General features: G+C 41.4%; 1 protein-coding gene across 2 annotated transcripts in view; it reads left to right on the forward strand.

Moving 5' to 3' along the window:
* myo3b (myosin IIIB) overlaps nt 1-17,448 on the forward strand; it is a 464,201-nt gene that overhangs the window by 275,609 nt on the left and 171,144 nt on the right. For both annotated transcript variants that reach the window (XM_073047270.1, XM_073047271.1), the window contains one exon: nt 3,443-3,554. In XM_073047270.1, the coding sequence (XP_072903371.1) occupies nt 3,443-3,554 (112 nt within the window). The remainder of the gene's footprint in view (nt 1-3,442; nt 3,555-17,448) is intronic.

Consider the following 17,448-nt stretch of genomic DNA (forward strand, 5'->3'; position numbering starts at 1 on the left):
TCACTTTGTTTAAAAGCTATTACTCAGTAACATTTAAATAAACCTAGTAAGTTTCAAGGAAATGCAGTCTACAGAACTAGGTGTTGGGAACTGGGGCATGTGGTTGGGGCGTACCGCGGTCATCATCTGGTGCACTAGGTTCCAAACCATTGAGTTCCAAATGATTCGTTTGCAGATTATCAGACTTTTACTCTCTCCAGAAGGTGTTGCACCAAAAGTTATTGGGGAAAGTAAAAACTCAGTATAGTAGTTAACAATTTGGCTAGGAAAAGATTTGCTAGATAACAAGTAATAGAAAATAGGAAAATATGGTTAATTTTTTGTTGATAAGGTGTAATAAGATGTTCCTATTTAAATAAATGATTTTACAGTTGGTTGAGAAGATATGGTTGCAAAAGTTACAGATGACACAAAGTAGAAATTTAGTTATGAAAAGGACAAACGAAGGACACAGGTTAAATAAATGAACAAAGATCTGATGATTAGAATATATCTGGAAAGTGAGAAATAATCAATTTTGGCATAAAAATAATAAATTATTTTATCTATATTTTGAGATATTTCTGATTTCTGAGAGCTAGACCAGTCTGGGTTGCCCCATATATGATTCATAATATTGAATCATATATGCAAATTCACAAAAAGTTATGCTGATACTGCAAGTAATTTGGAAAGCTAACTGAACATAATAATTTATTGCTAGAGGAATCAAATACAAAATTAGTGCTTCATTTATTATTGAGCATTGATGAGACTCCAATCGGTGTGCTGTATCCTTACTTAAGGATTTTAATGCACTGGAAGCAAATGTTTACTGGGCCCATGCTTGGGTGGGCTTTCAAATGAGGAACGGTTGAAAAGGTTAGGCTTTTATCCACTCAGCCGAGAAGCGAGACAGGGAACTTGATTGAAGCATGTAAAATCCCAAAGATTCTTTGCAAGGGTGATGCAATGCTTTGTCTGTGGGAGTATCTGAAACTAGGGGTTACTGCTTAAAAATAAGGGGTCACCATTTCAGACAAAAATGAGACAAAATATTTTATCTCAGGATTCATTGGAACTCTCTTCCTCAATGAACTGTGAAAGCAGAGTCTTTGAATATTTTTAAGGCAAAAGTTAATAGAAACTTGATAAGGAAGAATATCATTGGTTATCATGGGTAGCCAAGATTAGAGTTGAGGCTACTGTCAAATCAGCCTTGGGCTTAATTGGTGGAGCAGGCTTGTGGTTTACTCTTGCTGCTAATTCACATGATTTGTTTATAAATTATATCTGTTTTTGAAGCCTGTCGATGCAGCAAGAGTTTTATAAAACATGTTACTTCAAAAAATATTGTGGAAGCATATACGTATTAAGTAATTAAGGTAGGCATGGAACAAACACCAAAGCAGAACCATAATGTTTACAGTTCCAACCAGAATCAGGATTTTGAATTCATTAAACTCACATGGATTTGTAACTCTGAATGTACGTGTGCCTGTTTCCTCATCAAAGAAGTTTTAGTCACAAATAGTTACTGAACAGATTTGAAATATGATGCAAATAGGAAACAACATTTAAAAGATTAGATTGATGACATCTCAGAAATATTAGCCATTAGTAATTGTTAACCATTAAGAAATTCAAAGGTTTGAAGTACACTTATTATCAAGGTGTATGCAGTATACAACCCTGAGATTCGTCTTCCTCACAGACAGCCACGAAACACAAAAAGTAAAAGCATGGAACTCATTCAAAGAAAAACATCAACCCTCCCCCACCATGCGAGAAGAAACAGATCATGTAAATGGTAATAAAAACATTGAGCAATAAATGCAGAATATAAAACAAGAAATTGAAAGGGTCCAGGCATAATTTCAGTTCAGCTCAGTGTTCATTATCTGCAGGATGCTCTGATTCAAAAATGCCCAAAATGCAGCAAAAAAAGGGGGCGACCAGAATCCTGGACTACATCGTAATGTGAACTAGAATCCAGGATACAAACTGCATTGATTGGAACTTGCTCAAGACCTGGACTCTGACTGCATCAACTGAGAGGGAGAGACCATCAGAAGGCAGTGACCTTCCTTCGGGAGCAGTGAGTGTGAGGGAGAGAGAGACTGTCACATGCTAACACCTTCCTCTAGCGACCGAGAGGCTGGTAGACGGCGCTGAATGCCTGCTCGCCTTTGTGTTTCTGAAATTAATTTTAAATTTCTTGTGTGATGGACACTGCCTGTTTGTCCTCCTCTTTTAGTCCAACAGTGCTCCTGCATGTTACAGCATAGAGTTCAGGAATGCGCTGAAGATCAGTATACAGAGCTAAAGGGCGAGAAATATGTTCTATTTGCTCCCTTGGATTTTTATCAACTATAGTTGGTGAACAAACGAACTTCATTCAGGATCCCTGACTTTCCCCTAACATAGTCTTTTGTCTTCCCAATAGCTGAAGAAATAATAGAAGGGTTTGTGATCTACTGTTTACCACATTACTTATCCCCATTTTCCCATTCCCTACTAATTACGATACTGCCACACCAGTGGAAATGTCCAGGATGCAATTATTAACTGATTCAAATTATATTCCTGTAATTAAGTTGTCATTTTAAAACTTGGATGTAGTGTGAGTGATAAATGTTTGTGTTGTTTTGTTTTGAAACTTACTTTCTTATTGAAAATACAATCCACAGCCAAAGGTATGATTATGATTGAATTTAATCTGAAAGTATTTTCTTTAAAGTTGTGGCTTGCTCAGGTGATAGTAAGCTCAAGATTACTGCTTATTTTATTTACTATTGGAATGCATTGCAATTTTGTATGATTGAAGTGCCTTGAAGCAGTAACTTTAAAAGATGATGAGGCTTTGCCTTTATAATCCTTTTTCCTTCCCTTCCTCTTATTTGATCCCTTTTTCTTCATGCTCTCCTTTCATTCATCCTATTTTTTCACCTAGCACACAAATGTAGTGATTTTCTTTTTCAAATCAAACCAAGTAATTTGAATTCTATATGGATGTAAATCAGCACATGATTAATATGCCTCAAAGTGACATTTGTGAAAAATGTTCCTAATACAAAATCATTAATGATATTAATCTTATTTTGTAATGCTGGTATTAATTAATTAATATTATTTCACTTAATATGTCAAGGCTAATGATAATAATTCTTACTTTCCTAAATTAATCATTTTATACAAAAAATACTGAGAGAAAGTAAGCAAATTTACAATTTAAAATGCATGAGTTGTGACATGTTAAATTGGATAAAGGTTTGCCAAAAAGTCAAATGTTGTTTGTTTGCCTTAACAAAATTATTGGTTGTTTACCCTAAGGGTGACTTCATTACAGATGCTTTAAGTATGTTTTGACTACCCGTGGAATTTTCTTGTTAATACTACTGATGTGTTATTATTAATCTGTACCCTATGAAATGTTCACCTGCGCTTTGTTCTTCTGTGTTAGATATTACTACCTTGCCTTTAGGGCACATCAGACACCTCCTGCTGATCGTGCAAGCTGCATTGCTATCCTACAGAAAGCAAGGCTAGACAAGTGGGTGCTTGGAAAAACCAAGGTAAGAACAGTATAAGGAATTTTTAATCATTACTTATCACTCGAGTTTCCTTTGTCAGGAAGTTGATTCTCTGTGAATATTTGAACAGTTGATGTTTCATTCTCATGCATGAATTCAGGTATATCTATATCAAGATATGCTGTTAAGTTGGAACAGTAATAAACTATTATACAGAGTTCAACAAAGCAATTCTTTTCTATTGTTCTTTTCCACACACTGATAGAAGTAACACTATTTATGGGTGCATACTTTCACTGTGCAAAGAATGGACGTCAGCAGCTTTTCAGAGCAAGGTGAGAATTGGACTAAATGTGCACATTTACAAACATACAGTATTTAAGGATGCTACAATTAATGTTTATGAAAGCAAAACATTCTGCCACTATAATTTCATTGTAGACTGCACTAATGATTGAACACTGTTCAGAACTCTGTAGCAATCACGTCTCCACTGTGCTTTATTTATCCTTTGACACAGAGATCACTGGGCAGGGGATGATTGCTCAGTGTTATACTTGCAATGCACTTCACCATTCCTGGGTTTGAATAGTATAAAATGTCAGATCCCCTTTATTTGTCAACTCCTTTGGGATCTATGAAACAGCTGCTGGATGTTTCAAGAAGGGAGGGAATCTACCAACCATCATTCATTTTTGTCCGATTGTATAAGTTTGCTCATGGCTCAAATACCTTTAGAGGCAATGGAGCTGGAAGCAATAAATTATGAAGAAGTACTAGTAAATTGTGAATAGGTAAAATTTCTATTATTTGATGGTGAGTTGCACAAACATGAAGTTGTCTATTTTTAACCCCTTAAAATTGACTGAACAGACTACCTTGCAAAGGATGAAAACTAGTGAGGAAGTCTATAAGAAAGTTGCTTTGTGTTACCATTGTAATACATCTCCATTGTGGAAATAATCAAAAGGAAGTGTAAAAGAAACTCTGTTCCCAGAGGCTGTAGGACCATTATTCACTTTTGATTTTACATTTTGTACCTCCAGGTGTAAATATTTTGTTATCTATATCTAGTAACCAAGATATATAACATTCTGTGCAAATGCATGGGTACCCACATGCACAGGACACACCACAGAAGGGTGCATTCCTACATCCTGGATGATAAAGATCTACAAGGAGCCCCTGAAAAACAATTTGAAACCTTCTTTCCATAACTTGCAAGCCACTTCCAAGAAAAGATGATTCTTTCAATGTCAGACCTCAAGTTCATGACTAAACTTGGTCTATTAGGCAGCAATAATCCGTGCAGATTGGAGACATAGATGATCTACAACAGGCATCTTAAACACTAGAGAAAGCCACTGTCTCTGCAAAATCCACTAAACCCAATGGTTGAATATGTGGATCAATGTCAGTGTTCTCTCGTAGGTCATGCCCCTCAGCACTGACTCTCAGATCATGTCTGTCCGTTTCTGATCACATGGTCTGCCTGTCTGACATGAAATTCCCAAAGCAACCTCTTGAATCTTCATCCTGGCATGAGTTTCACAGGAGGAGAGATGGAGAAAAGTTTAAGAGGTTGAGTCTGTGGTGAGGAAGGCAAATGGCAATGTTAGCGTTCATTTCAAGAGGACCAGAATATAAGAACAAGGTTGTGATGTTGAGGCTTTACGAGGCATTGGTGAGGCCTCACTTGGAGTATCGTGAAAGTTTCCCTTACCTAAGGAAGGATGTGCCGACGTGGGAGAGGGTTCAAAGGAGGTTCATGAAAATAATTTGACGATTGAAAGGCTTGTCATATGAGGAACATTTGGTAGCTACGGGCCTATACTCACTGGAGTTCTGAAGAATGAGGGGAGATCTCATTGAAACCTATCAAATGTTGAATGGCCTAGATAGAATGGATGTGGAGAAGCTGTTTTCTATGGTGGGGTAGTCTAAGACCAGAGGACATGGTCTCAAAATAGAGGAATGTCCCTTTTGAGTGGAGATGAGGAGGAACTTCTTTAGCCAGAAAGTAATGAAATTGTGGAATTTGTTGCCACTGGGAGCTGTGGAAGCCAAGTCATTGGGTATATTTAAGGTAGAGGTTGATAGAATCTTGATTAGTCACAGCATGAAGGGTTTTGGGGAAGGCGGGAGATTGGGGCTGAGAGGGAAATGGATCAGCCTTGATGAAGCAGTGGAGCAGACTCGATGAGCCAAATGGCCCATCTTATGGATATCTATATATGTACTTAAATAATAAATTTACTTTGAACTTTGATGGTGACAACTTAGTTCAAACATTAAGAAAGTACATTTTGCTATTAAAATGCTTCATGTAGCTTTCAAAATATGATTATTCACTAACCACACATTTGTGTGTGAACGCAATGGTCAGGGATATGGTAACTGTGAAGAAAAGCAGTGGAGTGATAACACATTTGGAGCACAATGAAATGGAGAATTTTAAGCGAAATTGCTTACTCAGCGATTTCACTAGTGGCCGTGTTGCCAGGTAGAAGCTTTGTTTGTGATCTACAGTATTCATATTAATGTCCATAGTCTTGGTGAATAAACAAGGCATTAGACCGATTCCTTTCTGGTGCTAAGTCCATTTCCTGGCATGTTGCAAAATAGATTCACTACAATTCTTGTGTAATAAGCATGAGCGTGAATGCAAATCTATTATGCTTAATATCCTCAAGGCCGGTCTTCATCATCATGTCTAACAAGTCACATTCACAGCTGTTTCTTTTGTTTAAATCAGCTAAAACTTGAAATGTCCAACTGCTAAATATGTTGTTTGTTGATGCCTCAGCAGTTAGTACACAGAGCGCTAACTGAATCAGCTCTGAAACGGGTGATTGTACCATGGAGATGCATACCAGCATTGCTACTTTTCCAAGTATAAAGACTTCACAGAGAATCAATATAAGGTATTAGAGTATTATGTATTAAACAGTGAACATATGGCTGAACTCAAGCATATTGGAACAGCAGAAGGACTAGGAAACAAAACTGAGGAGTCTACAGTTAGGGGTATAAGCCAGAATGTAGTCCACCCTAATAGTCAAATCAGCCAGATTGTGACTTTTCCTTCTTGAAGAAGAGAGCCAGAGTTAACTATCTTGCCTGCCTCGTACACTCACTGAGAGATCTCCATAGCAGCCAATAGGTTAATGCAGAATATTCTTCACAAAGTAATTTTCTTCTACTAATCTGGGACATTCTCAGAAAATAGTTATATTACCTTCTTGTAGAGTGCACTAGAGTTCAAGTAGCATACTAAGAGGTATTGCTGAACAGGGTGTCACAACGTTGTATTTGACAGACAAACATACTTTATTGATCCCGAGGGAAACTGGGTTTCGTTACAGCCGCACCAACCAAGAATAGTGAAGAAATATAGCAATATAAAACCATAAATAATTAAATAATAATAAGTTAGTCATGCCCAGTGGAAATAAGTCCAGGACCAGCCTATTGGCTCAGGGTGTCTGATACTCCAAGGGAGGAGTTGTAAAGTTTGATGGCCACAGGTAAGAATTACTTCCTATGACGCTCAGTGTTACATCTCGGTGGAATGAGTCTCTGGCTGAATGTACTCCTGTGCCTAACCAGTACCTTATAGAGTGGATGGGAGTCATTGTCCAAGATGGCATGCAGCTTGGACAGCATCCTCTTTTCAGACACCACCGTCAGAGAGTCCAGTTCCACCCCCACAACATCACTGGCCTTACGAATGAGTTTGTTGATTCTGTTGGTGTCTGCTACCCTCAGCCTGCTGCCCCAGCACACAACAGCAAACATGATAGCACTGGTCACCACAGCCTCGTAGAACATCCTCAGCATCATCCGACAGATGTTAAAGGACCTCAGTCTCTTCAGGAAATAGTGACGGCTCTGACCCTTCTTGTAGACAGCCTCAGTGTTTTTTGACCAGTCCAGTTTATTGTCCATTTGTATCCCCAGGTATTTGTAATCTTCCACCATGTCCACACTGACCCCTTGGATGGAAACAGGGGTCACCGGTGCCTTAGCCCTCCTCAGGTCCACCACCAGCTCCTTAGTCTTTTTCACATTAAGCTGCAGATGATTCTGCTCGCACCATGTGACAAAGTTTCCCACCGTAGCCCTGTACTCAGCCTCATCTCCCTTGCTGATGCATCCAACTGTGGCAGAGTCATCAGAAAACTTCTGAAGATGGCAAGACTCTTTGATTTTGGTATTATGTCACCTTTATAATATGAATTAAATTGTAATTTTGATCTTATGGTTCAAATAGTTCTTCCATATTATTCTTGTATTGCTTCTTCCTCATTCCTAACATTAAAACAAAATACTGTCAATGTATCTAAATTAATCTAATAAAGTAATTTTGATTAATTCATTCATGGAATATATGGTGCCATTGCCAGGGTATGCATTTTTGTTCACCCCCTTTGTCCCTTGCCATTTCAAAGAGTGATTAAGCGTCAAGCATGTGTTCCAGATATGCTATAGTATTAAAATATATGAAATTGGGTAATATCCAAAATCTTTATTGAGTGATTAGAAACTAGCAGTGGGATATAATAGTTTTCCTTGGTACCCCAAGAATGTCACCAGACTGCAAGTCAGTGCTCTTCTTCTCCAACTACTGTTGCTACTCTTGTGTGATGTTTGGGTTTTGTGCTGTTGAATACTCTGCTGTGACTCACTAGCTCAAGCCAGAGATTTGCAAGAAAATGGAATACAAATTGCAATAAACGGACATTTTTTAGATTGTTGAGTGCTGTGAAAGTGTATAGTTGCCTGCCACTTTTATTAATGCAAGTGATTTGGATATAAGAACAATCAGAAATTATTGAACACTTCTGACATTATCAGAATACAGAAAGAATGCATTACACTATGGGAAAATTTAGTAAATTCAGAATCAGGTTTCTAATCAGTAACATACATCATTAAATGTATTGTTCTGCAACAGCAGCACAGTGCAATGGATAAAAACTAGTATAATTTACAAAACGTGTAGTAAATAAATAGTGCAAATGAGAACAGTGAGGTAGTGCTCATGGGTTCATTGTCCATTCAGAAATCTGATGGTGGAGGGGAAGAAGCTGTTCTTGAAATATTCCATGTGGGTCTTCCAGCTCCTGTACCTCCTCTCTAATGGTTGTAATGAGTTATGCCCCAGATGCTGATAGTCCTTAATGATAGATGCCACCTTCTTGAAGCACTGCCTTTTGAAGATGTCATCAGTGGGGAGAATTGTGTCCATGGTGGAGCTAGCTGAGTCTATGTCCCTCCACAGCCTCCAGCAATCCTCTGAGTCTACGACCCTCCACAGCCTCCAGCAATCCTCTGAGTCTACTACCCTCCACAGCCTCCAGCAACCCTCTGAGTCTACGACCCTCCACAGCCTCCAGCAATCCTCTGAGTCTACCAGCCTCCAGCAATCCTCTGAGTCTACGACCCTCCACAGCCTCCAGCAATCTTCTGAGTCTATGACCCTCCACAGCCTCCAGCAATCCTCTGAGTCTACGACCCTCCACAGCCTCCGGCAATTCTCTGAGTCTACGACCCTCCACAGCCTCCGGCAATCCTCTGAGTCTATGACCCTCCAGAGCCTCCAGCAATCCTCTGAGTCTACGACACTCCACAGCCTCCAGCAATCCTCTGAGTCTACGACCCTCCAGAGCCTCCGGCAATCCTCTGTCTATGACCCTCCACAGTCTCCAGCAATCCTCTGTCTATGACCCTCCACAGCCTCCAGCAATCCTCTGAGTCTACGACCCTCCAGAGCCTCCAGCAATCCTCTGAGTCTATGACCCTCCACAGCCTCCAGCAATCCTCTGAGTCTACGACCCTCCACAGCCTCCAGCAATCCTCTGCGTCTACGACCCTCCGGAGCCTCCAGCAATCCTCTGAGTCTACGACCCTCCACAGCCTCCAGCAATCCTCTGAGTCACAACCCTCCACAGCCTCTGGCAATTCTCTGAGTCTACAACCCTCCACAGTCTCCGGCAATCCTCTGAGTCTACGACCCTCCACAGCCTCCAGCAATCCTCTGCGTCTACGACCCTCTGGAGCCTCCAGCAATCCTCTGAGTCTACGACCCTCCGGAGCCTCCAGCAATCCTCTGAGTCTATGACCCTCCACAGCCTCCGGCAATTCTCTGAGTCTACGACCCTCCACAGCCTCCGGCAATCCTCTGAGTCTATGACCCTCCAGAGCCTCCAGCAATCCTCTGAGTCTATGACCCTCCACAGCCCCCAGCAATCCTCTGAGTCTATGACCCTCCACAGCCTCCAGCAATCCTCTGAGTCTACCAGCCTCCAGCAATCCTCTGAGTCTACGACCCTTCACAGCCTCCAGCAATCCTCTGAGTCTATGACCCTCCACAGCCTCCAGCAATCCTCTGAGTCTACGACCCTCCACAGCCTCCGGCAATTCTCTGAGTCTACGACCCTCCACAGCCTCCGGCAATCCTCTGAGTCTATGACCCTCCAGAGCCTCCAGCAATCCTCTGAGTCTACGACACTCCACAGCCTCCAGCAATCCTCTGAGTCACAACCCTCCACAGCCTCCGGCAATTCTCTGAGTCTACGACCCTCCACAGCCTCCGGCAGTCCTCTGCGTCTACGACCCTCCACAGCCTCCAGCAATCCTCTGAGTCTACGACCCTCCAGAGCCTCCAGCAATCCTCTGAGTCTATGACCCTCCACAGCCTCCAGCAATCCTCTGAGTCTACGACCCTCCACAGCCTCCAGCAATCCTCTGCGTCTACGACCCTCCGGAGCCTCCAGCAATCCTCTGAGTCTACGACCCTCCACAGCCTCCAGCAATCCTCTGAGTCACAACCCTCCACAGCCTCCGGCAATTCTCTGAGTCTACAACCCTCCACAGTCTCCGGCAATCCTCTGAGTCTACGACCCTCCACAGCCTCCAGCAATCCTCTGCGTCTACGACCCTCTGGAGCCTCCAGCAATCCTCTGAGTCTACGACCCTCCGGAGCCTCCAGCAATCCTCTGAGTCTATGACCCTCCACAGCCTCCGGCAATTCTCTGAGTCTACAACCCTCCACAGTCTCCGGCAATCCTCTGAGTCTACGACCCTCCAGAGCCTCCGGCAATCCTCTGTCTATGACCCTCCACAGTCTCCAGCAATCCTCTGTCTATGACCCTCCACAGCCTCCAGCAATCCTCTGAGTCTATGACCCTCCACAGCCTCTAGCAATCCTCTGAGTCTATGACCCTCCACAGCCTCCGGCAATCCTCTGAGTCTATGACCCTCCACACCCTCCAGCAATCCTCTGATTGGAGGTTCCATACCAAGTCATGATGCAAGGAGTCAGAATGCTCTGCACCAAACCTCTGTGGAAATTTGCTAGAGTCTCTGGTGATGTGCCAAATCTTCTCAAACTCCTGATGAAGTATTAGCCACTGGTGTGACTTCGTCACGATTGCATCAGTGTGTTGGGCTCAGGACAGAGTCTCCTGAGAAATTGATGCCCAGGAATTTGAAGGTGCTCATCCTTTCCATTGCTGACCTCTCAATGAGAACTGCTGTGCTCTCCTGACTTCCCCTTTCTGAATCCACAATCAGTTCCTAGGCCTTGCTGATGTTGAGCGCAAGATTGGTGTTGCAGCATCACTCAGCCGGCCAGTCTATCTCACTTCTGTATGCTCATCACCAGCTGAGATTCTGCCTCTTATATGTAAACCTTCACGCAGAATTAGACTTTTAGGTACAACATGAAGGAAAGACCTTGGCTCATGTAGCCATTTGTTGATATTTAACATAAGACCAAGTCTATTCTGCCTGATTGATATACTTAATCAATGTCCATCGATGGCTGTCAGTATACATGTTGACGTATGGCCAAGTGGTTAAGGCGTTGGTCTAGTGATCTGAAGGTTGCTAGTTCGAGCCTCAGCTATGGCAGCGTGTTGTGTCCTTGAGCAAGGCACTTAACCACACATTGCTGTGTGACGACACTGGTGCTAAGCAATATCAGCCCTTGCCCTTCCCTTGGACAACAATGGTGGCGTGGAGAGGGGAGACTTGCAGCATGGGCAACTGCTGATCTCCCATACAACCCAGCCCAGGCCTGCGCCCTGGAAACTTTCCAAGGCGCAAATCCATGGTCTCTTGAGACTAACGGATGCCTATTCAACATATTTTAAACTACTTATGTGATCTTTGCCTCAGCTGTTAGTGTGTATTCTGGAGTTGTGGTATACAGCAAATACGAATTTCAACAGCAACCAGTCTTTAGACCTGATTGTGGATTGAATTTAAAATGCAGCTCTGAACAGTGGTTTTCCTGGAGCTGCATTTCGGGGATTGATTACAAATAATGAAACACTCCATTTAACCTCAGATGCTTGCATATGCATGAATGCGGCCCAGAGTAGGTGGAAATTATCATTCATTTTGGGTGTCTGGAGTGTGAGTGTGAAGATGGAGGTGTTTGAAAATTATATGTAATTCAAAGGAAGCATTAGAGATGTGTTGTAACTATGGAATTGTCCTGCTATTACCTTTAATCTTTAGCATATAAAAATGTCAAGTAATATTGGGTCAGGCAGGCCTCTTCTGCCAAGAGTGTCTCGAATATGAAGCCTGCTGCTTGTTTTGCTGAATAAAGACTTGTATATCCACAAGTTTCAGTGTCTCTCTGGTGACTTTGTTCACAGTCATATCATAACTGTGTAATCTGTCAATGTATTCCATACCTTCATAACAATATTTGTATACTAGTTTCATCTGTTTCTTGCTACAAATTTCATGTAACAAAGCTTTTATTGAAAACATTCATATCAGGTCACTCTATATAAAATTGGCTGTAATCTAAAAAGAGTCTAATATTTTTAATTTTGTATTTTCTTTGTGAACCTGCACTGTAAGCAGCATTATGCCATGACAGCTTTCATCTGAACTTCATGCAGTGCATATAATTGTACTAAAGGTTTTTGTAGTTATAATATCACAACTCTTACATTTTACAAAATTTTTGTTATAAAACAGAAGTCTATTAGCATGTATCATTTAGTATCCGTGAGAGTATAAAAATGAATTCTGAATCTAAATTGTCATTTCACCTTACTCATAAAAGTAATCTAGCTTTCCCCAAATATCTAGTCTAATATTAGATTGTTTTAAACTTTCCTGTGACTTATATTTGACCAACTCCTCCCTTCACCCCACATTGATCTATTGTGGCCACGCGGTTGGTAGCACCCTCCTTGAATGGTGCAGTGATCTGTAGGTGGGTTCTGGGCCACAAATAGTGGAAATTAACTCCATATTCATGGACTACCTTCTGACAGTTCAGGTGGAGGGATATTTACAAAATTTAGATTAAAGATTTCAAAATCTTTCAGCTACAAAATTATACATACATATTTCAAAATATCAAATTCAGTTGATGAATAAAATAAAATTCTAAACATAAAGATAGATAAAGTATAAACCTAGAGAGGTAGTGACGTAGTGTTGCAAGATTGGCTTGCATATTTTTGACCAGTCCAATCAGAATTGGTGGAGATCTGTCCCTACCAAAGGAGGTGTAAGGCATTCCTTTCCTCCACTAGCCCACAGATCAACCTTGGGCAAGCTTAGTCTCCCCCCATCCCCAATGAGAGTCACATGAAGCCATGCGAGCAGCTGGTGGATGGTCGTATGAGCAGATGGTACATATCAAGGCCTGGCTATATGACCACTGACGCCAGACAGACGATCTCTGAAGAGTGTTGATAATAGCTGGGGGTGACCCATCTTGTAGAGACACTGCCCAGAAGAAGGCAAACCACTTCTGTAGAAAAATTTGCCAAGAACAATCATGATCATGGATAGAATATGATTGCCTACACCACAGGATACAACACATAATGATGATGATGATGATGACAGTCGCAATAGGTTGAATGGCCTCCTCCTGTACTTAAATTTTTGCATGACTTTAAGAAAAGATGTTAGATGGATCTCCTGACATGTTGATATTATTTCCAGTGGGCATTGAATTTGTATAGACGCTGTCTTCCCTTCTTTGTAGCTTCATCGATACATTGGGACCAGGTTAGGTCCTCAGAGATACTGACACCCAGGAACTTGAAACTGCTCACACTCTCCACTTCTGATCCCTCAATGAGGACTGGTATATGCTCCTTCATCTTATCCTTCCTGAAGTCCACAATCAGCTCTTTCATCTTACTGACGTAGAGTGCCAGATTGTTGTTGCGACACCACTCTACTAGTTGGCATATCTTGCTCCTGTATGCCCTTTCGTCTGCATCTGAGATTCTACCAACAATGGTTGTATCATCGGCAAATTTATACATGGTATTTGAGTTATGCCTAGCCACACAGTCATGAGTATAGAGAGAGTAGAGCAGTGGGCTAAGCACACACCCCTGAGGTGCACCAGTGTTGATCATCAGTGAGGAGGAGATGTTATCACCAATCTGCACAGATAGTGGTCTTCTGGTTAGGAAGTTGAAGATCCAATTGCAGAGGGAGGTACAGAGGCCCAGGTTCTGTAACTTCTCGATCAGGATTGTGGGAATGATGGTATTAAATGCTGAGTTATAGTTGATTGACAGCATCCTGACAGGTGTTTGTGTGTCCAAGTGGTTTAAGGCTGTGTGAAGAGCCATTGAGATTGTGTCTGCCATTGACCTATTGTGGTGATAGGCAAATTGCAGTGTGTCCAGGTCCTTGCTGAGGCAGGAGTTCAGTCTAGTCATGACCAGCCTCTCAAAGCATTTCATCACGGTCAATGTGAGTGCTACTGGGCAATAGTCATTAAGGCAGCACACATTATTCTTCTTAGGCACTGGTATAATTGTTGCCCTTTTGAAGCAAGTGGGAACTTCTGCCCTTAGCAGTGAGAGGTTGAAAATGTCATTAAATACTCCCAGCAGTTCATTGGCAAAGGTTCTCAGAACCTTACCAGGTACTCCATTGGCACCTACCACCTTGCAAGTGTTCACTCTCTTTAAAGACAGCCCAACATCGGCCTCTGAAAAAGAGATCACAGAAACATCATGTGCAGCAGGAATCTTCACAGCTGTAATTATATTCTCCCTTTCAAAGCGGGCATAGAATGTGTTGAGTTCATCTGGTAGTGAAACATGGCTGCCATTCATGCTATTGGGTTTCACTTTGTAGGACGTAATGTCTTGTGAACCCTGCCAGAGTTGTTGTACATCTGATGTCGCCTCCAACCTCATTTGAAATTTTCTCTTCGCCCTTGAAGTAGCTGTCTGCAAGTCATTCCTGGTTTTCTGGTAGGGACCTGGGTTACCAGCCTTGAATGGCACAGATCTAGCTGTCAGCATATGATATGCTTCCTGGTTTGTCCATGGCTTTTGATTTGGGATTGGACAGCAAGTCTTTGTAGGCACACACTCATCTACACAAGTTTTAATGAAGTCGGTAACAACTGCAGCATACTCATCCAGATTTGAAATTGAATCCCCTTATTCAGCCCAATCCATCCGTTCAATGCCATCCCGTAAGCGCTCCAGTGCTTTCCTTGTCCATATCTTTTTGGTCCTCACTACTGGTGCTGTGCAACCTCTCCTACTTTGGTTTCAATTTCTTTACCTTAATTCATTGAATTTTCTTAACTTTATTATTTTTGTCATTATCTTTCATCTTCATGACCCTTGATCATCAAATTTAGTTTATTGCACAGCATATTTGTACTTCTGGAATACATGTTCTCGTGAATTTGCAGTTCACAGTACTTTTTAGGAAATTTGCCTTTAAAGGACATTTACACGAAATAGTTGCAGTCTTGATACGGTGCAGGGGTAGTTTTTTTTTAAGTTTGGTACAAACATTGACTTCAAAAATTCAAGTGCAACAGAGAATGCACAGAAGGTAGGATTCAAAATTAGCAGCAGAAAAGTGATGCTGCGTTTATGTAAGAAATTAATTCAGACTAACACGTACAATTTTAGAAGTCTTCTTTTGAAAAGGATAAAAAAAACCTTACAAATAATTTCATTTTATTTCCAAAATTTGCCAGAGTAATGTTATAACTATCAATTTTAATTTTAAAAGCTTTTATTTTGTTTTCTTCAATGTTACAAAGAACATTAAAGCAGAAATTTATAAAGATTTTTCAAAGTTACAAAGTTCAAAGCGAAATTAGTAATGAAGGACTAGGAATGCTGATTATAACTTCTTAGAATGGTGGAATGGTAGCTTGTAGAACAAAGGAAGCAGGAATTCTTACACACAGATTAAGTTATTTCATCAATTATAGAGATGGTAACCGTGAACTGGAAAACTATTTGAGAGGAGAATTTGAAAGAACATAAGAAAAGAACAGTATGTTGGGATAAAATAGACACATTCATTTGATGAGCTAGCACCTCTGTAGACAGAATGGGTCAGATGATCTATGTCATATTTTTACTGATCTTATGATATAACATTGCTTTGTGAAAGACTACTTCTCCAAGGTTTTGGAAGGCTGCCAGCAACTGTGGAAATATTAACGTTCAGCATCTTTACTAAAACTAGGGAACATTGAACCATAAATTTAACCGTTGTTCTGGCTATTTAAGTTGAATTTGTTCAAAATAATTTTGGAGCTTGCATCATTTGTCTTTTTCTTCTATGTTTTCCAATAATCCAATTGCCTACTTTCTATTCATAAATCTTATGCTGTTAGCTTGTTATCCTTAATATCTGTTGCACTTCATATTCAGCACCATCACCCCCTTGAAACTCATCACTAAGCTTCAAGACCTGGGCCTCAGTATCTCACAGTGCAACTGGATCCTCGATTTTCTCACTTTCAGACCCAGTCAGTTCGGGTTGGCAATAAAATCTCCTCCACATTCTCCAGCAGCACACATGTACCACAAGACTGTGTGCTTACCCCCCTACTTTACTCATTTCATACCTATGATTGTGTGGGTAACTGTAGTTCCAGTGCCGTGTTTCACTTTGCTGATGATGCCACTGTTGTTGGGTGAATCAAAGGTAGGAGGGTGATTAGAAATCTGCTTGAGTGGCGCCACAACAACAATCTCTCATTTAATGTCTGTGAAACCAAAGAGCTGATTGTTGACTGCAGGAGGAAAAAGCCGAAAGTCCATGAGCCAGACCTCATCAGGGGATTGGAGGTAGAGAGAGTCTCCATCATCGTCATTATTAAATGCTGCGTTGTACGACGTGGTTGATCATGGTCTCATGACCATGATTGTTCTTGGCAAATTTTTCTGCAGAAGTCGTTTGCCATTGCCTTCTTCTGGGCATTGTCTTTACAAGACCGGTGACTTCAGCCATTAGCAAAGCACAGTCTGGCTGGCATCTGTGGTTGCATTAGCAGGACCAACAGCTCATACATACAGTCATCCACCACCTGCTCTCGTGGCTTCACGTGACCCTGATGGGGAGGGGGTGCTAAGCAGGTACTACACCTTGTCCAAGGTGTCACCTGTGGGCCAGCAGAGGGAAGGAGCAGATTGCACATCCTTTGGTAGAGATGCATCTCCACCATAGTCCATCGGCAGCTTTAAATTACTTGGCATTATCAAATCAGAGATTCTGCTCTGGTACCAGCACAAAACAGCAACTCTACTTTCTTAGAAGTTTATGTAGATTCAGAATGTTAACAAATCTGTGACAGCTTCCTCCAGATGCACAGTTTAGAGTATCCTGACTGTTTGAGCATGGCCTGATATGGAAACACCAATGCCCAGGAATGGAAAAGACTACAGAAAGCAGTGGATATAGCTCAGTCCATCACAGGCAAAGCTCAATTACATGAAGCGCTGCCACAAAAAAAGCAGCATTTATCATTAGAGACCCCCACCATCCAGGTCACGCTCTCTTTTTGCTACTAACATCAGGTAGGAGGTACAGAAGCCTTAGGTTCCACACCACCAGGTTCAGAAATCATTATTGCCTTTAACCATCAGGCTCCTGAACTGGCATGGAT

This window comes from Hemitrygon akajei, chromosome 5, assembly GCF_048418815.1.
Source record: "Hemitrygon akajei chromosome 5, sHemAka1.3, whole genome shotgun sequence".
NCBI lineage: Eukaryota > Metazoa > Chordata > Chondrichthyes > Myliobatiformes > Dasyatidae > Hemitrygon > Hemitrygon akajei.